Source organism: Rhagoletis pomonella, unplaced genomic scaffold, assembly GCF_013731165.1.
Source record: "Rhagoletis pomonella isolate Grant_MI unplaced genomic scaffold, Rhpom_1.0 Rhpom_scaffold_00008, whole genome shotgun sequence".
Taxonomy (NCBI): domain Eukaryota; kingdom Metazoa; phylum Arthropoda; class Insecta; order Diptera; family Tephritidae; genus Rhagoletis; species Rhagoletis pomonella.
The window spans coordinates 26,268,605-26,294,211 of record NW_023458562.1 but is presented as its reverse complement, the minus strand read 5'-3'; the positions used below and the strand labels follow the sequence as shown (position 1 = coordinate 26,294,211).

At 36.2% G+C, this 25,607-nt stretch overlaps 1 protein-coding gene and 1 long non-coding RNA gene across 6 annotated transcripts in view; one reads left to right on the top strand and one right to left on the bottom strand.

The window, feature by feature from the left end:
- Window positions 1-25,067, top strand: part of LOC118744543 (ell-associated factor Eaf) — a 63,516-nt gene extending 38,449 nt beyond the window's left edge. For all 5 annotated transcript variants that reach the window (XM_036477660.1, XM_036477659.1, XM_036477658.1 and 2 more), the window contains exons 4-9: window positions 16,205-16,343; window positions 17,594-17,730; window positions 17,874-17,961; window positions 18,036-18,457; window positions 18,543-18,859; window positions 22,898-25,067. In XM_036477660.1, coding sequence (XP_036333553.1) covers window positions 16,205-16,343; window positions 17,594-17,730; window positions 17,874-17,961; window positions 18,036-18,457; window positions 18,543-18,859; window positions 22,898-23,248 — 1,454 coding nt within the window. In that variant the 3' untranslated portion in view covers window positions 23,249-25,067. The remainder of the gene's footprint in view (window positions 1-16,204; window positions 16,344-17,593; window positions 17,731-17,873; window positions 17,962-18,035; window positions 18,458-18,542; window positions 18,860-22,897) is intronic.
- On the bottom strand, window positions 17,790-18,616 carry LOC118744544. Its single transcript, XR_004993558.1, has 2 exons — window positions 18,540-18,616; window positions 17,790-18,469 (listed from the first exon to the last, which is right to left on the bottom strand). It is a non-coding gene; the product is annotated as an uncharacterized LOC118744544 (long non-coding RNA).
- Window positions 25,068-25,607: the final 540 nt, after the last annotated feature.

Here is a 25,607-nt window from a genome sequence, read left to right as displayed (position 1 = left end):
AACAGTTAATTTTTAGAGCTACATATACATCTATTTACATATATACATACACACAATGTATATATTAATAGGCTAACATAAGTTTTGTCCGCCTTTGTTTAGCTATTCTACTGGATTTTGAAACAAAAAACACCATTGAAAAGTTATTTTTCTGTAACAATGACGAAAAATTTGTATGGTTTCAATATTCTATTGGTTTGGACAGATACGAATAACGCGTATAAGAATAAGAACGCGTATAAAAAAACGAATAGAGAATAGAGAAGTTAGAGTAAGGTTAAAATTGAGCTTAAGATAAATTCCTTTTCAACTTGTATACCGTTATTACAGACAAGCTTTTTTCGCGATCCAGCCTAATGTACCCCAGATACATGTAAATTTATGTATGTAAATATATGTATGGAAAGAAAAAAGGTCGAAAGCGCACATATGTCGATATAAAATTCATGTGAAAACACTTTTTGCATTTATTTGCCACCAGCTTACAACAAAAAATTTTGATTCCTTTGTGTTCAAATTGAAGTGGTTTTCCAGTTGGACTGCACGTGGACTCATCGAGTTCTAGAAGTCGAAATTATAAGTAGTAAGTTTCAGATAAATTTATTCACTTTAATCTGGGATATCGGCTGATGATGTCGCAATGCGTTACCTTAAAAAAATTTGCGATTAAAAAGTCTATATTTTTTCTTAATTTGTATGTTATAAAACTTTTCGAAGTTTTCGGTACTCAACCCTTTTTGTCATCAGGTTGTCCTAAGTTATAATAATTAGCATACAGTCAGGAAACCTGCATTACTTATTTGAATTCCGAAAGCTTCGATTACATTTTCCTTAACACATTGCTTGTTTTCCATTTCCAATTCCCCGTATGCATGTATATGTGCATACTTATGCACATTCAAGCACTTTTGTATTTATGTATGTATGCGCCGCGCCATGCATTTCCCTTTTTCGCAAAACACGTGCTCGCTCGCTTTTGAAAAATGCATCAGCTGCACAGAAAAATGTATCACAATTTGCTTGTTTCCCCTTCTATATTTCTTCTTTTTTTTCATTCAATGCGAATTTAGCAGGGAAATACTATAAGTTGTGTTATTGTCTATCTGACTGTACTGCTACGAGTATGCGTTGTTGCGATTATTTCTTTGGCTCGCAGCAGTGGAGCAGCACGTTTTAAATTGGTAATGTGGCACGTTTTACATTTGCAATTATAAGCAATAGAACGCAGCAATACAAGCAGACTTGTTTTATTTTGAAGATAAATTAGAGCACTATGTGGTGCTGGCTTGTCTAGTTGCTGACTCACTGATACCAATGTTAAATTTTTTAGATTTTGATAGCTAGTAAAGTAGTGGCATGTGTTATGTATGTAATTAGTTAAGTGAATAATTTGTGGTACTAAACATTTAATATGAATCATTTAACTGATCGAGCGTGTAGACACCATTTAATTAACCGCTTGCATATGTTATGTAGTTATCGACTTTCGATATTTTTTCGTTGTACTAAAATTCAATTACATCTTCGAGAGTTGAACTCATTTAAACCTTTATCAGAAGTTATATACAGGTGTAAATAGGTGCCATATATGATATGTAAAAGCTAACTAATATGCGCAAGGGTGTGTATATTGCAGTAAGCGAATAAGGTGATACTAACGCCAATACAGCTATTTTGTATGTACTACTTATATCGAGCTCAGCACAAGAAGATATTTGCATTTAAGGAAGCAAGCAAAATTGGCAAAATGGCAAAAGAATTGTGAGTGAAATTAAAAGGCGAACCAAAGCTAAGCAAATTCATAAGTATAATAGTTATGCCTTGGCATTCTGGTTGCTTAAAAAACATTCTGTAAACAAACATTAAAGGTAGCGTTAATAAATAAGTAATTAAAAAAATATGCTGCGCTACTACTAAAGAAGTTAAAACATAGAAACAAGGAAGATAAATGAAAAATGAAAGTAATAAAGAGAAAAAAGTCACGTAGAAACCAACTACATACATAGTACATACATATTGGGTCATATGAATAGTGTCCGCATACTTTTGGGAAGATTTTTGAAAAAAAAAACTTTCTTCAAACTTAATTTTAATCAAGTGCATATTGGCCATTATTATCTATGACCTTTTGATATTTTTCAGGTGCCTTCATAATTTCACTGGTTTAGAAACAAAGAAGATAGATGAAAAAGCTTTAAATTGAAATAAAAGTAATAAAAAGAAAAAAAGTTACATTGAAACCAACTACATAAATAAGTATGTATGTATATACATATTGGGGCAGATAAAAAGTCTAGGCGGATTTTTGGGTAAACTTTTGAACAAAATTTCTTTATTGAAGAACAAATTTTAATCACGTACACATTGGCATTATTATCTGATTTACAGCAGCTCTTCGGTCAGCCAATTTTTTACAATTAGTACAGTTTTGCAGAGATCGAAACAAATGGAAGCCAAATTTATTCGTTGATTCATTCGGCAACAAACATCGAGCTTATTTGAGTAGCCTGCTCTTTTTCTATGTTTCAAAAATTCCAAGTTTCGAAAATTCCAGCTTATAGCCGGTCTTGCTTGACTTTGAGCGACCTCTAAATATTTTTGATTTCAAAATTAAAAAATAGGGGTATACTTTTTTCGATGTAGAACAATCCTAGGGGGTGAGAGCATTACAATTCCGACTTTACTGGTTTTTGGACCACCCTAATGTACATACATAATAAATTCTTGTGGTGAAAAGAAATTAAACTCGATTGAAAAGCGGTATTTCACAAATCTTCAAAGGCAAAAGCTGGCAGGTCATTACCCAAGAAAGGAAACTCAATTGGCGAGTCAAAGTTAAAAATTCAATAGCTAGCGAATTGTAAAAATTATGTAGCCTACAGCGTTGAAAACCAGAAATAGGATAAACGAAGTGGCATAAAATAGAGCTGACGCTGATGTATGTATGTATGCATGTTGCCGAAAATAATGTTAAGCAACAAATATACATATAGCATGAATTTACAATTTTTGGGCGATTATTTTTTATTTTTCTGTTTTCACTCAAAAACAAAAACAAAAAACATTGCTAACGGCACTGCAAAAAGCCAATAATCAAAGCGGCCAATGGCCACTACGGAGTCCAGTCTTCATGCAATACTATGTACATATGTACATGTGTACCAGCTCATGCCATTACAGTAAGTCGACTACGATGACGAGCAAACGAATGAACGAGTGGTCAAACTGTATTTGGTATACAATTAAATGGCCATGGCATAGCAAATCGCTTTACGGATACCAGCCAAGCGGTTAACCAGTCAGCGAACTACTGAAACTCTCCATCGAAATGGCTACCCACTTTTTGTTGGCGAATTTTTGTATTTACAAGTTATTTAACAAACAGCGTAAAAGTAGGAAAAATCGAAACAGTATGGGTATCTCAAAATAATAAGTGTGGCTTGAGCCACTAGTGAATCGATTGATTTAGCGGCAGACATCTTTAACCACTTTTAATTAGTAGTTTAGGTTTTTTTGCCAGAATTTTATCGGCTTAGACCTTAAATAAAAAAAAAACTAAACCGACTAAATCTAGTAAAACTGTTAAAAAGTAAAAACTCGCTCGGAGCGAGAGAATAACACAAAAGTGCCGGGTCGCTTTCTAGTAAAAAATGGTAACTTCTGACAGTAAATGATAGCCCAGATGAATAAAATGGATATCGGTTTTATATATGTACACACCCCCCGCGACAAAAGATAGCAAATCAAAATTTTTACCAGTTTTGACTACTTTTCTGTTGCTTTTTTTAAGGTACACCACATGCATTCTTTCCATATAAAAAATTACTTTGTATGGAAGAAAATGCGTGATAACGTCAACAAAAAAAATGTCACTTAAAACTTGCGCTTTATTATACTAGAATTTAATAAGCTATAAACTGCATGCCAAAAGTTATTCTAGAAATTAAAATTAAAATGCATGAAATTGTCATGAAAAGTTTGTGGAATTTTTATAATTTTTGTACAAAGTCTAAAATTTAGGTTTATATTGTATTTGTTAGATAAAGCGCTATACTTTTATACAAAAATAATGTACCTTAAAAAAGCAACAGAAAGGTAGTCAAAACTGGTAAAAATGTTGATGTGGTATCTTTTGTCGTCGCGGGGTGTATGTACATATGTACATATTTACAGATACATAAGTAACCCGCTCGATGAACCTTTCTACTCTTCTAGGTGTCCTCAGCACGCTCATTAATGAGATTGTGAACTTTGCGATGGGTAGCCCTCTTTTGCGTAGAAAAATAAATGAAATAAAAAGAAAAAATATAAAACCGAAATGTAGCCATATTAAATGTGATAAAGAACAGGTTACTCCTGGTCAAGTAGCAGTTACAAAAACAAAACTGCTATGCACGTACATAGAAACAGTAGCAACAGCTGGCCAAGCCAAGCCGGCTGGTTGGCGTACAAACTTTCCAAAATGCTTCAGCAACGCCAGCAAATCAGAAAACCAGATGGTAAAAACAAAGCAGAAAAAATACACACCGTATAGTTTAATGCAGGTATTCCCAAACTTTTACCACCCTGGCAACCTTGTTGTGCTAAAAAATTTCGCGGCACCCCTACTCTCCAAATGTTTACGAAAACTAGAAAACACATTGTAAACTTTATGCTCCTTTAGCTTTAATATAAGGACTGAAATTGTTTTGATGATTTCATTATTTCCATTAAGTTTATTGGGAGCTTTGACAAGTTTACCCCAAAATCATTTGACGCTGAAAGCTTGCTGGTGTATTTGGTTTTAACCGACTTCACAAAATGGAGAAGGTTATCAATTTTCTGTAACAAAGAGGTTGTGAAAAGGGTACGTTTTCGGCTATTTTCCTGGAAATTTTCTGATTCAATTTTACGTTGACAAAACGTACTGGAGAACTACGCTTGAGAGCGAAATATGTGTATGGGGTTTGACGAGCCGCTGAAGGTAACTTTAATAAAAATCAAAATTTTTTGATTTTATGGCCGCCATGTTGAAGTTTGATCAAACCGCTTGCGTTGCGTATGGAAAGTCTAAAGAATTTGCCGCACTACTGGTATACTCTAGCCACTAACGGCACCCCAGGGTGCCGCGTCACCCAGTTTGGGAAATCCTGGTCTAAAGTACGAAGCTGAGGTTGAAAGGTTGGTGTGGATGGATACAGAAAATTAAAAATCAAGAAAAAAACGTCAGCAAATGTATACATATGAATCTATGGCAAGAAGACTGTGAGCAACAGCCGTAAACCCGAAAAGAAGAAGTGAATGTTTTGGCTGCCGTTCGTTTGTCGCTTTGACTAGTAGTCACTAGCCGGTTGCTTGCTTGGCATGGCTTGGCTTTGGTGCTTGTCGTGGAGTTAGTGAACGCTACTCTAACTCGTTCACAACAGCAGCAGCGATGGCAGACACGCGCCCGCTCAAGGTCGTACGTTTCTTGTGAAAGCCAACTGTCTTTGGTTGGTAAGCTTGCCACAAATACATACATACTAGTTGGGCGTTCGGTCAGCTGGTGGCGGAAGTGCGGTGCACGAAACGAATTTATAACTGACTGACTGACTGACTGACGACTTTTTATGTAGTACTAGGAGTGTATACATAGCAAACAGGTCTACCTATCACTATGCTGGCAGTTGTGTATGTGCTAAACCGGAACAGGCGGCGAAACTGTTGAAAATGCTGTAGAAGTGGCTTTTAAGGCTTCTGCTCTGATTTCATTATAACTTTCTTTTTTGCTGAGTTTATTTATTTGTTCCTGCTTGATTTTTGTCTTTTTTTCTTGGTTATTGAAGCTCATTTATAGAGTAATGGGTTCTAAAAATGAATGCCGGCACGTGTTTACTACTTAGACGAGTGTTGTGTGACATATCTAGCTATACAGAAAATCGATCGATGCGAGTTTAAAAATAGATTATTTACCAAGAAAGAGGTGGTGTGCTATTTGGAGCAACCTACGTTATTATGAAAATGTAAATTTTATTCGCAGACACGTTTTGCGGTTATGTTTACTTCCCTAATTTCTTTAATTTATTTAGGCTTCGTAGGACCATCAAAATCAGCAACGCGTTTTATTTAATTAAATAATACAGTTTTATATGTAGTACAATTTTCCAGTTGTCAACATGTAAACCAGTGATTGTATGAACACAACCTAATCATCCCTTCATACATACATCATTTTGGTTCATGTAAATGGTTTATGCTCACTATTTGATTGAATAATTTCGTCGGTTGAACTCATCACATTCCTGTTTAACCTGTGAATAAGAACCGGACAAGGAAAAATTCTATCGACATGCGCAATGCAAATCATCTCATACGAAATAATGCAAATAGAGACCAAAGTTGCCGCATCAAAAATTCTCTTTCAACCAAAATATCAAGAGAAAATCGACTGAAAGTTCAAAATCGCCCCAACCATGATACAAAAAAGAAGGTAGTTTCAATAAACAACTTTTGACGGATAATAAAATTTTTTGAAGTTTCATAAATTGTCAGTATTATCAACGGCCTTGCCACTTTGATAATATTAAAACAATACATCGGAGTATTTTCTTTCCCATATTTTTACCAATGTGAGAATATTTCAAATCAAAACTCATAATCAGTCTTGATATTTTTTTACTTACGTGGTTTTGCCCCTCTTTTATTAAAAATATATAAAATGTAAACTGTTACATTGTAATTATTCTTTTTATTTTAGAATAAAAACCATTAGTGCATTATGTTGTTATTTTTTTCATTTTCTTATTTTGATATACAATTTTCGTTTCTTTAATCTTGCGATTTAAAAATCGAATTCTAAAGAATGTTCTTCCCAAATAAAATCTTTTTATAATATTTTGGTCCAAATTTACTTTTAAATTTCTCATCAGATTTTGCAAAAATTTTGGCTTTGTGGTTAGCGAATCACCATTAATTTCAACAAATTTTGAATTCAAAATTTCCAATGTATGCAAAAAACTTGAATAGGCTTGTACAGACCGCCCTCCGATAAACAGTTAACATACGTATAATTTTGATCACTTTCTTCATGCGTCCTGAAGCCTAGTTTTGTCAACCCCATTTTCGAAATTATGTAGCCGGCAAAATTTTCAAGTCCATCATATTCCACATCTTTGAGTGGACTGATGAAATCTTCTGCTTCATGCTCTTCTACGAGCTACTTAAAAAAATTAGAAATCAAATAAAAACGAAAGGGTAAGGAGTTTACCTCGAGTTCTTCTTCTGCGGATATTTCAATATCTTTAAGTGGTTTGAAAACATTTTCACTGAGCAACTCCTCTTCAAATTTTAACATTACTTCACTTGAAGACTCAACATTTGTTTCCGTGCTCAAAATAGTTTCGTTTCGCCCTAATAAAGTTCATGCATACATTTTAGAATCTTTATGACAACAACAATAATTTCTTTAAGTGGTTAAAAAATTACCTAGAAGGTATGATCGAAATCTGTACTTGAATTCGAGAGGTGACGGATGGTCATGCAGCCCTCCTTTCGCCCGTATTGCACTGAAGAAGTTTTCAAGTCAGTCTTGATTTAACTTGCTTGTGATAATATAAGACACACCATAATTTTGACTAAGGTAGTTAAACAAAGGGGGAAGCGCGTTGTTTACTTGCAAAATGCCTCGTTGAAACGGAAGTAGTTTCCCATTTAAACGGAACGGAAGTAAGTTTTTTACAAAATGGTTCATTTTCTCGAGTACTGCATTTTGCTGGGTAATTGATAGCCCGTATGCTTTGCTCAGCGCACGAGAGTCTTTCGATGCGGTTTTCGAATTGAAAATATCAAACCAATCATTTATAGTTTGAAATAAAGCGGCGCACTCTAGGAACCTTTCAACGTTTTTACATAAGCCCAGTTGGGCGCAGCGCGTAAGTGCTGAAGCTGTAGTATGCGAAAAAAGTTTAGTCGCGTACTTAACTTTTTGTCGCGCTGTTAAATAAAATCTTAAGTTTTAGAAACATACATTCCATATACATATTTTTAAGAGTTTTTGCGATATTATATACTCTCATTTTCTTTTTTAGAAAACGATGTTTATATTATCGTAAAAGACATAATTTTATTTACCAGCGCCTTTCACGTTCAACATCTCCAGTGATACTTTCGCCAGTATTGTTAAATCTGCATTACATAGAGATATAAGCTCTTCTATGGTTGCTTTGTTGACAAAAGTAGAATTAATCAAAAAGCCATCATCAGCAAAGTGGTTCCGAACCAGCTTTATTAAATGTGGCACGTCGGCGAAAACGAATACTAATTTGCTCTCATCTGAGGGATGCTTGAAGTAAGGTTGTTGTGTGGTTACTTGCATCAACCTCCAAACCTTTTGGTTGTCGGGACCTAAGTCGCTTACGGCAGCAATTACGGTGTACCCAATTGTGTACAGCTCTCTTAGTATGAGGCGAATGGTAGTTTTCGTCATTTTGCAATCATAGTTATAAAATATAGGTTGCTTCCAATTGCCGCGCAACGATCGCACCATACCCACTTGAACCATTCGTTTTGGCGCTAAAATTACGTAATTTTTTCGGTCAAAAGACCACTCTTCACGCACCTTCATTACGTCAAATGACAATACGCACAACTTTTCTTCGTTCGGTAAGTCAATCGATTTCATGTGCGCCAAAGTTTGTACTTGCAAGCCGGGCTTAACACAAAGCTTTGACGCCCATCTGCGCAAAGTCGAAGGAGATGGAAATGGGTAGTTCATCTTCCGTAATAGCTTGTAGCAACGCGGTCCCGCGGAGTAAATGCACATTGCAGACGATATGCTCTCCATGTTGTAGTGATGTAATTTTGACTTATTTTCCAAATTTGTTTCGCTTGTTTGTGCCTCGAGCACTGCGATTTTGTTTTCCAACGCGGATATTTCTACTTGAAGCTCAGCACATTTTAATTTGTACAGATCAAGTGAATCGCTGTAAACACATATACATACATATAATCATAATTTAAAAAGAAAATCTTGTTATGTGTATGGTATGTATGTATGTTTGTATATCTATGTACATACAATGTACATATGTATTTCTCTTTAAGCGCTGGGTTGTAGATTGTTACGTAGCAACTTTACACCTAAAATGCTACTCAACGTGAGCTCCCCTAATCAGTTTCAACGGTTATAACGATTGCATGCTAGTGTACATATATGAGCTGGACAAAGTAGTAATCGTCACCTTAATTTACAAAGGCCCTAACCAACACTTTTCCAAATTACGTTTTTTACAGATTTTGGTACGATGTATGTATTAAAATACACCTTCAATAAAAATTCTAAAGTGTTAGTACCAAAAGCAACGGAGTTACATGCCATTTGTTGGTTGGGGCCTTTGTGAATTAAGGTAACGTAATACTCTTGGAAAACCGTGCACTCGAACATAAAGGATACACTCTACACATGTAGATATGTACATATGTAAAATTTACACGCAGTCAATCAAAATCTTACTCAGTTTGCGTACTGATTGTTGTGAACTCATTTCTTATAACCTTGCGCGCCACTCCAGAATTTTGCCTTTCTACGATTTTATTAACTTCTTGTCTGAAAAGTAATAGATTTAATCGCATAGGAACATCAAACTTATGTATGAAATCAAAGGACCTACCTCTCCAAACGCTCCAAATACTCTTCGAAATATGTCTCACTGCCAAAGCTTTCGTCCAGTTGCATCCTGAAAAAAAGCATTTAAATAATCCATATCTTTAAAGTTTTTTTTACCTTGTACACTGCGGCACTGCACTTTTCGAAAGCACTGCCTTCTTTCCGCTCATACCGATATCAGAAGATGCAAAATGTATTGAACACACAAATGGAAATCTGGGTAAATTTTCTTCGTGTATGTTACACGCTTCCAGCCACTGTTTTCGCACGAACGGTAGCTTAGGAAACGTAAAAAACTTAACCCCAGATCCTTTACATGTATGTACCGAATTTTCACAGTTTGGGCACACACAGCTCATTTTTTCTTTTTATTTTGCAAATTTACACAAAATTTATCTCATATATGTTCAATAACTTTACTAAACTTCACTCATTTTCATACATTTTTGTTTACTTTTACAAAAAAAAAAAAATATTATCTCTGGTGATCAGGTAGCATGAATTTTATGAAATGTCATAATTTTATTAAAAGTCAAATGGTTAGCAACAACAACGAATGTCATTAAATGGAACTACCTTCTTTTTTGTATCATGGCCCCAACCTTTTTGAACAACGACGATTTCGAAAGAAAAATCTCCGCATTTTGAAATTCTACTTCAAAAAAGGAAGGTTAAAAAAAGCCTTGATTTCTTTTATGTGTTAGAAAAGGCTTTCATAAAAGGTTCGATCAATTGCGATAAAAATTCTATGACTTAGAAAGACGGAGCTTCATAAACGGTGGAAAAACCATAAATCACTATCGGCTCAATTCTAAATAACCCAGGGTTTTGATTCTCCTGACAGACTTCGGAAAAAATGTCTGCCTGAAATTATGAGAAATTAGATTTAGAACTTAGAAACTACTTTTTCCGACAAATATATGTACATATGTAGGCATTGGTCTATAATTTGAACAATGCGACTAGAAGATATGTAACTATTTTTGCTGAAGCGCTGTCCCCTGACCAAAATTATTTCCACCCTCTGCTGAGAGAAGTTATTTAGATCAATTAAAAACCAACGACCAGAATTGATTAACAGAAAAAGTGTTGTGGGTCCCTTATGACAACGCGAAGCCACACATAAATATTTAGATTGATTGGTTGGGAAGTTTTGTTTCATATCTGTTCTCTTATTGGTGCTGAATTGACTTCAGAAAAGCCAATTGAAATCTTCATCTGAATTCCACCCAATAATTGTCCTAATAATTCAAAAAACTTTTATTTATATATATTATAATTTGTTTGACAAGTTAAATCTATTTGCATAAGTATTCATTTAAAATATTCTACTCATACTTGTCGGTGGAAGAGGAAAAGGGAGGGCCCCCACTGCAATGGAAAGACCAAGTGGAGAAGAACTTGGCTTCACTTGGCATTTCAAATTGACGTCAGTTGGTACAGAAGAGAAACTCGACCAAAATCGCTTAGGCGGTTACAGCGCCAAATAAGAACAAGAATGAGACTTGTCGTTTCTGGGGCTGGAAGAACTATTTCGCCTACCTGACTATTGCAGCATCTTTCAAGCTGAGTGTGAGGTCGTACAGGAAGCGATTGAGAAGGAGAAGTAATATGTAACAATATCTTCACCTACTTACAGGGTCAATTGGCACCTAAAGCGTTTGACTCGGTCACATGCAGCTCAAGAACAGTAGTGGAATGTCGCAGATCTCTGAACGAGATGGCTGAGCAGTATGCTCTTCACCTGTTATGGGCACCAAAACATACCAGGACACGAAAAGGTGGACAAACTTGCAAGAGAGGGCACATCCATATCACTTTCGCAATCCCGGAAGGGTTTAGGTATGCCGTTCGCTACATGCAAGCTCATTCTAAGGGATTTATGTCTTGGGATAGTCGCACAACTTTCAGCATAACAAGCAGAGGGGAATTAGCCACAACCATGGGCCCCACAACGACTTCCGCAAAAACTGCAGAGATCAAAAAGAGCCAGAAACCTTCCCGCACCTGCTTTGCGAATGTCCAGCATTTTGCAAAAGACTGCGAAAGTTCTTGGGCTCAGAATTCTTCGAAGGTACAACCGACATAGCCGAAGTGGGAATACGGCAACTTTTGAGTTCCGCGGAGTTCACGCGATTTTTTGAGTACGAGGGTTTGAACGTTTCGCGTGGTAAAAATCTTAAGGGCGTAGGTGTGCTAGTTGGGTCAACGGCAGCCACTTTAAGCTAGTCTAACGTAAGTGATATCGCTAGACGAAGGAGGAAGTATAAAATCGCTCGAATTGAGGTACTCTAAACCATTGTTGGAATAAGAGCACGAAAATTAAAGTAGCAAGTAACAAATCGCGGTCCCATATGTGTCTGTATTCTTTGGAAGCTTTCGCACGTACTGCTGATCTACCGAAAAATAGTGCTGTTCATATATGTACACACATATATTTCCGAGCCATGTAGCGAATTTAAATTCATATTTTTGTTCCAGAAGAATAGTACTGTAACACATTTGACTCATTAACCGCAAAATCGAGTAATTTCTCACAAAAATTTACAATCTGTATGAATGTTTATGCGAACGCTTTTTAAATTGCTAAATTAATTAAAATTCTTAAACTCATTTCTGATGATTACTTAAAAAAAAAAAAATACTTAAGTATGCGCTCCGTACAAAGCCATCTGCATTCGAGAGATGCAGGAATAGCAACCGAACATACTCAGTAATCAACGTTTTCATAGCACCATCGCTGCTGCTGCATCGAAATGCGCTGAAGCGTGCCGTTCACATTGGACATGTTTTTCACTATCAACAACAAAATTACTTGACTTTGTGAACGTGAACGCAACGACGTCTTTCTTGTTGTCAACAACATCGCTTGCGGACACTGATTGCTATTGCTATTGTGACGCAAACCGAGAGAGAGACGTACAGACCAGACGGCAGTGGAGGGGCAGATGAAAGACGCAACAATGATGTTGGAAACAAAGTCGAAAGAAATCATTGGCCAATCTAAACGAGCCGGCGAGTTGCAAGTGAATTGTAAAAGCGGAGCTTGGGCATTGGGTAAGCAAGGTGTATATATGAAGCGCCGAAAAAGAAAGATTTGCTATATTGCGCGATTTGCACGCACTCACGCAACATTCACACAGCTGGCGATTTTATAAATGTTGCCTAGCGTTACATTTCGTTGGGTTAAAAATATATGTACATATACACATACAATATCGTTCATATGAATAGCACCCCCAATTCAAAGTGATATTGTTTAGCATTTATGTTTATTTATTTATTTTTAAGAATTTTCAATCAAAATACAGTACTTTCTCTAACAAAACCCATAAAAATTGCATCCAAATTTTAAACTTTTTTCCTAAAAGATTCGAAATTTTTTAGCATACAGTTTTATAGTTTATTAATTTTTATATGGCAAAAAAATTCTAAAAAATCAACGGCAATTTTTAGCCACTTGAAACTTGCGTATTATTACACCGAGAAATAAGTTTAAAATTTGTATGAATATTTGTTGAATTTCTTTAGAATTTTAGTTTTCTACAAAGTTTAAAGCTTGGGTTTTGTTAGAGAATGAACCGTATTTTAATGGAAAATTTTTAAAATAATATCACTTTGAAATGGGGGTACTATTTATATGATCGATACTGTAAATCTTTGTAAGTACGTTAATGGCCCCGAACCGGACCAGTTTGCATGCGCCGCACAAGGGTATTGAACAAATACAGCCCTGAATCGAAATGCGGTGAATGTGCCGCGCGCGACGATGGTGACGATGACGTTGGAGTTGATCTTTTAGACATTTGTGGTAGCGGACGTGCACGCTGACGCTGACTCAGGCGTTAACCTGGTGGAGCCAAAACATATGTACATACATATACATAAACGTTGATTTACTTTACGAGATAGCTTATACTGTTTTTTTTTTGTATTTATTTAGTCGTTTGTTACTTTAACAACACCACCAAAACAAAAGTGCAATAATTTTTCGGCCTTGAGATGACTTGACTTTTAATAACTAAGCAAGCACAAAAGCGCTCAAAGCGCTGGTGAACGGAAAACTGAAATAAAAAGCTACATGCAAACTTACTCACCATCAACGGCTGGCTGACAGAGGGACAGCTAGATGGATGGATTAATGGTTAGCTAGTTGAGCAATAGCTTTATTCTTTGATTGCCTGATGTTTGCCTATGTGGCATGAATGTTGGTTGTTTTGTGCAGTTGCGGTTTACTTGGCGGCTGTCAGACAGTCATTCGCCTTTTGTTCGTTAAATGAATGAATATGGGGATTATTGTCTATATTTTATGAGTGTACTAATTTTTTAAACTTTTATATTGCTTTTTATAGAAAATTTCAAGCTCTGAAATGATTTATGAGCTGTTAAATAGTGAAAATCTCATTTGTGTATTACCAATGTTTAAATAGTGGATTATGGGGTCGTGGGGTCATCTTTTATCCTAAATAGTGTTTTTTGTCTTTCTTCTTTTACATATTTCTGTTTATTTTTATGTGTACTATTTGCGAGAATAACCTTTACATAATTTGCAAAAAAAATGTAGATTTTTGAAAGTAGCTTTTACGATAGCGTTAGCTTTTCGAACGTTAGTTATTGACTTAGCTACACACGTTGAAGGCATTCCTACTTGTTCGATAATTTTTTCTCCCATTGGCGACGTATGACAGAAGAACTACACGGAGCCAACCCTCTTCTCCCCGACGAAATCAACGTCCCTTGCTTGAGGAAGAGCCTTCGCCCATATATATATATATATATATATTCATAGAGAGTCGATTGACATCTACCATAATTCTCGACCTATGAGTGCCGTCACCGGAGTCCAATCCCAATTACGGATAGGATATTGTAGCGGCTTAAACAGCTACTAATCCAAACTCGACCTCCATATATGAGTTCGCAGCATCTCGAGACTCTCCCCATAACACCAACCTCCTCTTCACAAGTCAGCTCAATAGTACTCAGCTAACACTCCTCTGTCTCAGATCCAACCCCGTGGAAACAGCTCGTTTTCTGGGCCTAACGATGGTTGGGCTCAACGACAACGAATGATAGACAAACCGACAGTTTTGCTGGTATTTAACAAAAACCATATAGTAAGTCTAAATTTCAAACTTTGTAGAAAAATTCAACAAAATTTCACAATAACAAGAATTCGCATTGGTAATCTTTTTTTGCTGACGGTGTCAAATTTTTTTTTCTTACAAAGTACGGTCGACAATGTTTTTTGTATAAACTTGCACTTTATTAAGCTGGAATTTTGAATTCTTAAAACGGAGTATGTTGTAAAATTTGTTTGAATTTTTCTAACGTTTCTACAAAGTCCGAAATTTGGACTTATGTAATGGTTTTTATACAGAAATAATAAACATTAAGTAAATAAAAGTTAAGCTAGACAAAATGTCGTGGTAGTATTATTTTTCACATGACTGTATTTTAATTTAATATTGTGGGTGTTCACACTTGCCTGGCTGTGGTTATATTTTTTTATTCAGCTTACAACAATAAAACACACTACGGAATAATAATTTTGAACCAGATAACCTGACTGGTTATCAAGTGTGAACACCCAAATTATTTAACTTTATTTTATTTTCTTGTCTCGAAAGTTAAAAAAAAATATATATATTTCTATGCAATATGTACTATATCGCTCCATTTCCAAAAACCACCATAGTCGAGCAATTTTTTTTTAATGTATGTACTTACATATGTACGCATAAATAACATTTTAGACTCCATATTTTATTACAAATATATTTTGCTAATCTTTCTTGTGCTGTGCGGTTTTATTGTTATTGCAGCTCCAACTTTACATTTCATATGCATTGCGATCACTTTTTGTGCACTTTTAGTTTGCTATGGTTTTTTCTGTGATTTTCCATTCACTCCTTCTTGATACTCTGCTTTTATTTTTCTTATATATATATTTCGGTTTGCCAGTCTGCGGTATTTGAGGTGTGTTTTTTGCCGTTGTACAGCTTTTTGGTGTGTTGCATAATTTATGCCACACCAGGAAACCTGTCGTCGTTGAAAATGCACTGTACCGAAGATTTTTTGTTTGTTTGGAATTACCATTATATTCGTTATTGCAACAATCAGGAGTTTTGGATTTTTCTTTGTGTGCCATAAAAAATATGGTGTTGCACATAAATAAATCTTTGTATTTGTAATAATTACTTGGAAATCAACACAAGCTATTTATTTGTGGTGTTCTTTTTTCTAATTCACATTTGGTTGGGGTTTTTTTTTTGACCGATGTCTGGTAAACAAACTGAAAGCATTTACTAAGAAACGATTATGAGTACTGATAAGAATTTAAATATGTAAATGTAGATGAGCGCTTGAGTACAGAAAAATTAGTTGGGGATGACAAAGCGCTTGAAGCGCACATTGATGCACAAAAGAAAAAAAAAACTGTCAGTGAACTGTAGAATTTTTAATATAGAACTGTTTACTTTTAAAAACCGTTCAAATTTTGTTTTTAATGAATTTCAAACTAAAACTGTTTTAAAATGATTGTTTTTTTTAACATTCTTGTTTACCTTTTTTTCTTTACAGTAAGTTCCGGTGTGCCTCATACAGTTTATAAGGGAAATCACAGAAAATACACAAAAGAATGTTTGTTGATTTATGATCGAAAAACCGGTGGTATTACGTTCGAGAAATTAAATCACAATATACAAGTGAAAAAGACTAGGTAAGTAAAGTAAAATATTCGGGATTAAAATTTTTAGATAATTTTCGCGCCCAAATACTATCAAAATGGAAATTTACATAAGAATTTTACCAGTTTGCATTTATCACCGTTCCCCTATAAACCACTTGGTGCTTAGCAAAAAAAAAATGCTTGAGCTTCGAACATCCATCGCTTTGACGTCATCGAGATCATTCAAGAAATTACTGCCAAAAGCGTTTGCTCTCCGTTTTGATTGAGCTGGGGAATGACAGAGAAGGTATTGGATGGTGTTTCTTCTCAAGCATGCAGCTTTTGTAGTAGTCGTGGCGGCGTGTGCCCAGTCTAGCTGCGTATAATCCAATCGTGTGAGAACTATAGTTACTATATCGCACATTTAGTAATATTTAGAATTATTTTTAAATTTCTATTTTGTGGGGAAAACGCAATCAGAGTTGGATCAATTCATATACATAGGGTGTATACCAAAATACAGGCCAGTATGCAGCTCTCAAGAAAAGCAAAAACTCCATATAAAATGACGTATTTACAAGAAATGGCTTAGAAATTTTCTTGAGTCAAATTTCCTTAAGGCAGTACGCAGTTCTTAAGAAATTTGTTACGCTTTCTACTACGGTTTTCTATTATTTATTTATTTTTTTTTTTTTTTTGAAAAAAGAGCACAAGGCAATCCAAGCTTGCAACCGAAATAGGGCCAATCCTGTATTTCTCGGACGAAAACTAGTAAAACTGTCAAAAAATAAAAATTCGCTCAGAGCGAGAAAGTAAAACTCTGTCTGTCAACTTCAACATAACCTCCAAATTTAGGTTGTAAATTTTTGCTAATTTTGTATGTAAACACACATGTTAGTATCCAAAAATACTTCCAAATTCATTAGAATCCACTTAAACAATTAAATACTTTTCAACATACATTAGCAGAGTTCAATTTTCTTTTGTTTACAATTTGGTTGTCAAACACACTACAGCTGATCGTTTGACATTTTTACCAGAATTTACTAGCAAAAAATCTTCGGACTACAACTGGTAACTTCTGACAGAGACTTATTTACGCTCTTTTTTGTCCTAATAATAGTCAGTGAACCGAGTATGGGATCGATTTCATGTAAAATCTTACTATTTCTGACTAGTCTGGACTCGTACGGGATTGCAACCAATAATGCCCGTTCCATTATTTCTTGAGGAAAGAGTTTTGTAGGCATTTTTTAAGAATTTAGTTTTTTTAAAAACCATTTTTTTTACTTTATTTTCAGGAGTGAAATGACAAACAAGCCAAGTGCGTTAGCAGCTAATGCAAACGTGCCAGCGCCTCAGCAAATTAAGGAGAATAGCACGATGCGCATCTCATCGAAGACGAAAGTGTCGACAGGGAGTCGACGGAATAATATAAGTGAGTTAAAATAAGTATTTAAACTTTGCTGAAATAATTCCAAAATCTAACACAATATAAGAGTTTAAAAATATATATTTTATCCATTGTAAGTACTTAAAATTTGTTAAAAATTATTAACTTTTTTACACGTTTTTCCCCAGTTGATTTTAAGCCAAGAAACTCGCCATCCGCGTCAGCTTCACCGTCTGCACCGCCATCCATACACAAAAGTCCACAATCAGCTCCGGCGTGAGTATTCCAAAATAAATATATATATTTGAATGCACGTTCATAATATTGTTAATATATATTCATTTTTGCAGCTGGAACGCGCACAATACTCAAGCCACGTTGCCTAGCATTCCAATGATCTTCGATGACGATGATGATGGCATGTTTGGTCTGTCCTCTGCCGCTGGTAATAGTCACACGCACGGTGGTGGTGTTGGTAGTGGCAGTGATGCGGCGAATATATCCACATCGTCCTCGGCGTCGAGTCATAATAATTCGGCGCATGAATATCTTATGCAGCAGCAACAACAGCAGCAGCACCATCAACAACCCTCTCCGACAAAGCAGTCTAAGCAATCGCATCGTAACAATCAAAAACGGCACAATAATCTTAGTTCGGCGGCGACAGCGGCATTGACAAGTGCGTCTACGACGACGGCGACGACGACGACTGCGGCGACGGCGCCTAGTCGTAGCGGCAAGCAAACAAAACACAATCGCATGGAGCAACGAAGTATGTCGACAACTAGATTTTAATTAAAAAAAGTGTTAACATTTTTGTAAATTCGGAAATTATTAATGGTTATTTCTCTTACTAGCTTCCTCGCCGCAAAACTTTGCACAGCAACAACAAAGGCAACAACAGCACAATCACTATCAGCAGCAACAGCAACAGCACCAGCAATCAAGCAACAATCGCATGTACTCTTCCTCCTCAAACACCACATCCTCAGCTCATTTGTCCAATGGTGGCATTGCTGGCTATCACAGCAGCAGCAACAATCTATCTATGGGCAATCATACGGGCAGCAATCATATAATGCAACAGCAGCATCAGATGCAACAGCAGCAGCACATGCCAGGCATGGCATCGCCAAACGATGAAATGGCCAATGCGGCGGCGCAGCTAGAGCAGGTGAGTGCCTTTTGTGTTGTTTAAACTGTTCTAACAGAAAAATAAGTTAAAAAATTTTAAAATATACTGGTGGCAGAAATAATAGACTATCCTTATTTTCACCAGTTTCGGCTGTATTTCTTTGGTTAACTTAAAGTTTCATATTTTTTATACAAGCCTAGCTAGTTATAAAACAAAGACCATGTCGTCGCTTGGCGCGCAATACCTCGTATTCGCTAAATGCAATACCACGTATGAAGTGGCATAGAAAGAATTATTTTGGCTATGTGCATAATTATAGTAGAGAAAATATTATTCGGGAATTAGGTGCAATTTAGGGCCACCAAAATTAATTTTGATGCACTCCTGGTTTCCGAAATATTCGCAAAAATGTGTTTTCGATGCACACTCGGTTTCCAACCGAATATTTCGGAAACGACTGTGCACCGAAATCAGTTTTGGTGGCCCTAAAAAACGCCTAAATTGCACCTAATTCCTAAATAATATTTACCAGTGTTCGACGAAATTTAGTGGGTGGGAAAGCTAGCGTGACGTCACGCTGGTAAATATTATTAAGGAATTAGGTTCACTTTAGGGCCACCAAAACTAATTTCGGTGCACACTCGGTTTCTGAAATATTCGCAAAAATGTGTGACGTCTCGCTAGCTGACCGACCCACTAAATTTCGTCGAATACTGGTAAATATTATTCAGGAGTTGGGTGCAATTAAGGGCCACCAAAATTAATTTCGATGCGCTCTTGGTGTCCGAAATATTCGCAAAAACGTGTTTTGGTCAGCCAGCGTGGCGTCATGCTAGCTGACTCACCCACTAAATTTCGTCGAACTCTGGTAAATATTATACAGGAATTAGGTGGAATTTAGGGCCACCAAAATTAATTTCGGTGCACACTCGGTTTCCGAAAAATCCGCAAAAATGTGTTTTGGGTCAGCTAGCGTGACGTCACCCACCCACCCAATAAATTTCGTCGAACTATGGTCAATATAATTCAGGAATTAGGTGCAGTTTAGGACCACCAAAATTAATTTCGGTGCACACTTGGCTTCCGAATTATTCGCAAGAATGTGTACTGGTTCACTTCACGCTAGCTGACCCACCCACAAAATTTCGGTGCACACTCGGTTTCCTACCGAATATTTCGGAAACCGAGTGTGCACCGAAATTAGTTTTGGTAGCCCTAAAAAACACCTAAATTGCCTCTAATTCCTGAATAATATTTACCAGTGTTAGACGAAATTTTGTGGGTGGGTCAGCTAGCGTGACGTTACACATTTTCGCGAATATTTCGGAAACCGAGTGCGCACCGAAATTGATTTTGGTGGCCCTAAAAACACCAAAATTGCATCTACTTTGTGAATAACATTTACCAGTGTTCGACGAAAGTTTGTGGGTGGGTCAGCTAGCGTGACGTGATCCAGAACACATTCTTGCGAATAATTCGGAACCCACGTGTGCATCGAAATTAATTTTGGTGGCCCTAAACTGCACCTAATTCCTGAATAATATTTACTACAGGTCGACGAATTTTAGTGGGTGGGTCAGCTAGCGTGACGTCACGCTGGTAAATATTATTCAGGAATTAGGTGCTGTTTAGGGCCACCAAAATTAATTTCGGTGCACACTCGATTTCGGAAATATTCGCAAGAATGTGTGACGTCACGCTAGCTGACCCACCCACTAAATTTCGTCTAACACTGGTAAATATTTTCAGGAATTAGGTGCAATTTAGGGCCGCTAAAATTAATTTCGGTGCACACTCGGTTTCCTACCGAATATTTCGGAGCCCTAAAAAACACTTAAATTGCACCTAATTCCTGAATAATTTTTACCAGTGTTCGACGAAATTTTGTGCGTGGGTCAGCTAGCGTGACGTCATGCTGGTAAATATTTTTCAGGAACTAGGGGCACTTTAGGACCACCAAAATTAATTTCGGTGCACACTCGGTTTCCGAAAAATTCGCAAAAATGTGTTTGGGTCAACCAGCGTGACGCCACCCACCCTCTAAATGGCCGACTAAAAATGCATTTTTGCGAATTTCTTGGAAACCGAGTATGGACCGAAATTTGTTTTGGTGGCCCTAAAAAACATTTAAATGGCACCTTATTCCTGAATAATATTTACCAGTGTTCGACGAAATTTAGTAGGTGGGTTAGCCAGCGTGACGCCACATATTTTTGCGAATATTTCAGAAGCAGAAATTAATTTTGGTGGTCCTAAAAAACACCTAAATTGCATTTAATTCCTGAATAATATTTACCAGTTTTCGAAGAAATTTAGTGGGTGGGTCAGCTAGCGTGACGTCACGCTGGTAAATATTATTCAGGAATTAGGTGCACTTTAGCGCCACCAAAATTAATTCCGGTGCACACTCAGTTTCCGAAAAATTCGCAAGAATGTGTTTTGGGTCATAAATTTCGGTGCACACTCGGTTTCCTACCGAATATTTCGGAAACCGAGTGTGCACCGAAATTAGTTTTGGTGGCCCTAAAAACACCTAAATTGCATCTAATTCCTGAATAATCTCTACCAGTGTTAGACGAAAATGTGTGGGTTGGGCCAGCTAGCGTGACGTCACACATTTTCGCGAATATTTCGGAAACCGAGTGCGCACGGAAATTAATTTTGGTGGCCCTAAAAACACCAAAATTGCATTTACTTTTTGAATAATATTTACCAGTGTTGGACGAAATTTAGTGAGTGGGTCAGCCAGCGTGACGTCACACATTTTTGCGAATATTTCGGAAGCCGAGCGTGCACCGAAATTAATTTTGATGGTCCTAAAAAATACCTAAATTGCATTTAATTCCTTAATAATATTTACCAGTTTTCGATGAAATTTAGTTGGTGGGTTAGCTAGCGTGGCGTCACGCTGGTAAATATTATTCAGGAATTAGGTGCACTTTAGCGCCACCAATATTAAATTCGGTGCACACTCAGTTTCCGAAAAATTCGGAAAAATGTGTTTTGGGTCAGCCAGCGTGACGTCACCCACCCACTAAATTTCATCGGCCTTTGGTAAATATTATTCAGAAATTAGGTGCAATTTAGGGTCACCAAAATTGATTTCGGTGCACACTCGGTTTCCTACCGAATATTTCGGAAACCGAGTGTGCACCGAAATTAGTTTTGGTGGCCCTAAAAAACATTTAAATTACACCTAATTCCTGAATAATATTTACCAGTGTTCGACGAAATTTAGTGGGTGGGTCAGCCAGCGTGACGTCACGAATTTCTCGGAAACCGAGTGTGCACCGAAATTAATTTTGGTGGCCCTAAATTGTACCTAATGTTCGACGAAATTTAGTGGGTGGGTCAGTTAGCATGACCGTCACGCTGACTGACCCATATATTTTCTCGGAAACAAAGTGAGTACTTAAATTAATTTTTGGGGCCTTAAATTGCACCTAATTTCTGAGTAATTTTTATCATTTTTTGGAGAAGTAGGTCAGCTAGCGTGACGGACGTGTTTCTTCGCTCGTTTCCGACTATCTTATACGTGGTATTGCACTTGGCGGATACGAGGTCTTGCGCGCCAAGTGACGATATACTACATTTCCAATTTTATCATGCCTATTACGGTAACCGACGGTTGCCATCCGCATTGGTCTAATCTTTTCGTGCGGACAGCATCCGTCGGATACCGTAACAGGCATGTATAAAAAAATTGTAAACAATTTTTAGAACACTTCGTGGTATGCAGATTTATAGCCCAATGAATTTTAGTAAAGTGCAAGCTTCAACTGGCTACAAAATACCGTTGATTTTTGGTAATTTTTAAACAAAAAATTCGAACATACTTGGTGTGGAAAAATGCGTGATACCGTAAACCAAACAAATTTAAATTAACGGTAATTTGTAGCTACTTGGAATTTGCACTTTATTATAGTAAAATTGAATCGGCTTTAAAACTGCATACCATTACAAATAAGATGTTCGAAATTTTGGTGAAAATTTGTATTTTCATAAGAAAACACTGAACCAAATGTAAAAATGTACCTACTTAAAAACTAATCATTTAAACCCTCCTCTCTTCTCCAGCAAATTCTCGGCCTCAGCTCATCCAGTTCGAGTTCTGGTTCTGATTCGAGCGGCAGTGATAGTGGCAGTGACTCAGACGATAGCAGTGATGATGATGTTGGCGCTGGCAATCAGCAACAACAGCAGCAGCATCAAATGCATCAGTTGCCAAATCTAATGTCAGCGCTTCCGCCAATGACTGCAGCTGCGCCACAACAACATAATCGCAATACACACACGTCTGGCTATGCGTCGTCCAACAGCAATAACCACATGAATAGCCACAACAGCAATAATGGTGCATTTACAAGTGATCTGCTGCAAAACGATCTACAACTGTCCTCAAATTCTTCCGATGACGACGATGATTAGTGGGCATGCATGCTAGAGATATGTATGTGTGTACATACGCGCTACATTTGCACACAAAAACATACATACATATAGTATGAAAAAAAAAACTGAAACTTACATACACATAGAATTGTGCAGCTGTTTTTATTTTTGAAATTGTTTATTTAGCTGTGTGTGGGTTGTGTACTATTTAAAGCGTATTTATACATATACTCTAGCTATATAATTATTCTTTATAGTTTAGGCAACTAATTTTCTTTAGGAATTTTTAAATAAAATAATAATTATTTTTAAATAAAATAATAATTATTTTTTGTTTTAATGAGAATTTAAATTTATGAATCGCCCGCATAAAAAAAACAAAGTTGTACTCTTTTGTTGCTAAGCTTCAAATCGCTGAATTTGTTTATAATTTTCCTGTTGTAATATAAGCATAAGAAACGCGAAAACGTGCAAGAGAGTAAGAAGGGGGCGAAACGAGGGTTAGGGAAGAGAATTTAATACTAGTAAAATTGAAAACTTATTAAATAATGCTACATTAAATTAAGTACGCATGTACTAATTAAATAATAAAAAAAAACTATGTGAATTTTTTTTTTGTAAAAAGCAGCGCTTTAAGTGATGAGCATAACTGAAATTAGTAAATAAATACAAAAAACGAAAATACGCATATAGAAAACTAAGGGAACTTGAAAAGCGTGCCGAAGGAAATGCGTAAGGCATAAAAAGGGAAAATTGAAATAGAATAGTTGAAAACATAGCAAAATAGCATTAACATATGGAAAATGCATACAAACGAATGAAATTGCCAATTTGTATATTTAAATAATTTTTTGTCATTTATTTTTGTATAAAATAAGTAAATAAGTTTAGTTAAATAATGAAGTGAGATAGTATAGTATGGAGTATGTTAATACGAAAAATGTGTGAGAATAAGTCAAAACAAAAATACGTAGTAAACGAAAACAATGAACAGCAAATATGCAATCAGCAATTGTGAAAAATTAATGAAACGAGATTTATAACAAAAATATAAAAATAAAATATAAAAGGGCAAATAAGCGTACTTTAATAAAATACGTACACACAACCGTATGTATGCGTATTACCATTATATGTATGTATATGTAATATGCATGATAAAACAACTGCAACATAAAGTTGGCTAAAACCGAGATTTTGTAAAATGTATACAAGTAATTTATTTTTATAGTTTTCGTCCTAAAATTATTAATTAACACTATAGTTTACTACGTTTTAGCACTGAATATAAAATTTCACTGCTCTTAAAATATCTGGAAAAAAGTGATTGCTGCACACGTGTGATATGCGTTAGAATTTGCTTTCGAATTGTCAATATTCAGCCTTATCACGAGTTTCATTTTCGCCCGGCATCGTTCGCTTTTCTCTTTCCGCTTACGGGCGGATGAAAAAATTTCGGCTGAATTTGTTTTCGGGCGAAACTCAGGAGAAGCCTGATTATTTTTATGAAGAAGAGGAGGCCACTAAAATAGTTAAGTTGAAAAAACCTTATTCCGCAAAAATATTTCTTACAACCTTTCGACAGTTCAAAAAACCTTTCGAAATTTTCACGAGATTTCGTGCTTTTTGCCAGCCTTTGCCTTAACACCCCTAATGCGTGGAGTAAAAAGTGATTGCATTTGTTTGAAAGAAGAACTGGAATTTTCGCCCAAGTGTTTGCTGTTTCATTTCCGTGAAAACTTACGCCAGACAGCCAACGCCAGACAGCCAGTAGCCCCCCAGGCTATGTGTGCTAAATGTACGTGTGTATTTTGCCTGGCACTGCTCTAGATGAACGTCAGTGCCAAAACTGGTTCAAAAAAATTCGATGTCTATTGAAACTTGAAGAACACTTGTTTTTTTTTTATGATATTTGGTAATTCCATGTGCTTACAACAAAGTGGAAAGCCAATTGTTTTGGTTCCGACGTGCATATGCGCCCTAAGCGAATTCAAAAGCAGAACTTGATCAAAGAAAGGTTATGCACTAAGTGCGAAGCGATGTGAAGGACGTAATCTTTTTTGAACTCCTACCAAAGAACCGAATAATCAATTCCGATGAATACTGCCGGAAAATTGGACAGTTTGAATGAATCTGTCGTCCAGAAACATCTGTAGCTTGTCTATCGTAAAGGAGTTGAGTTTCTCAGCTGCATTTTAGAGATAAATACAAAAATGTTCTTTATAAATAAACCTGCGTAAAGCTGTTACAAAGCCTTCAAGAATGTAGAGAATCTCGTATGTTTTGCTGAACCGTTACATTTTTTTTCACGATTAAATTGTATCCGCTTAATGGAAACAACATGAAATTCAAAGGAGCTCGAATAAATTACCTACAACACGAGCAAAAAAATTAA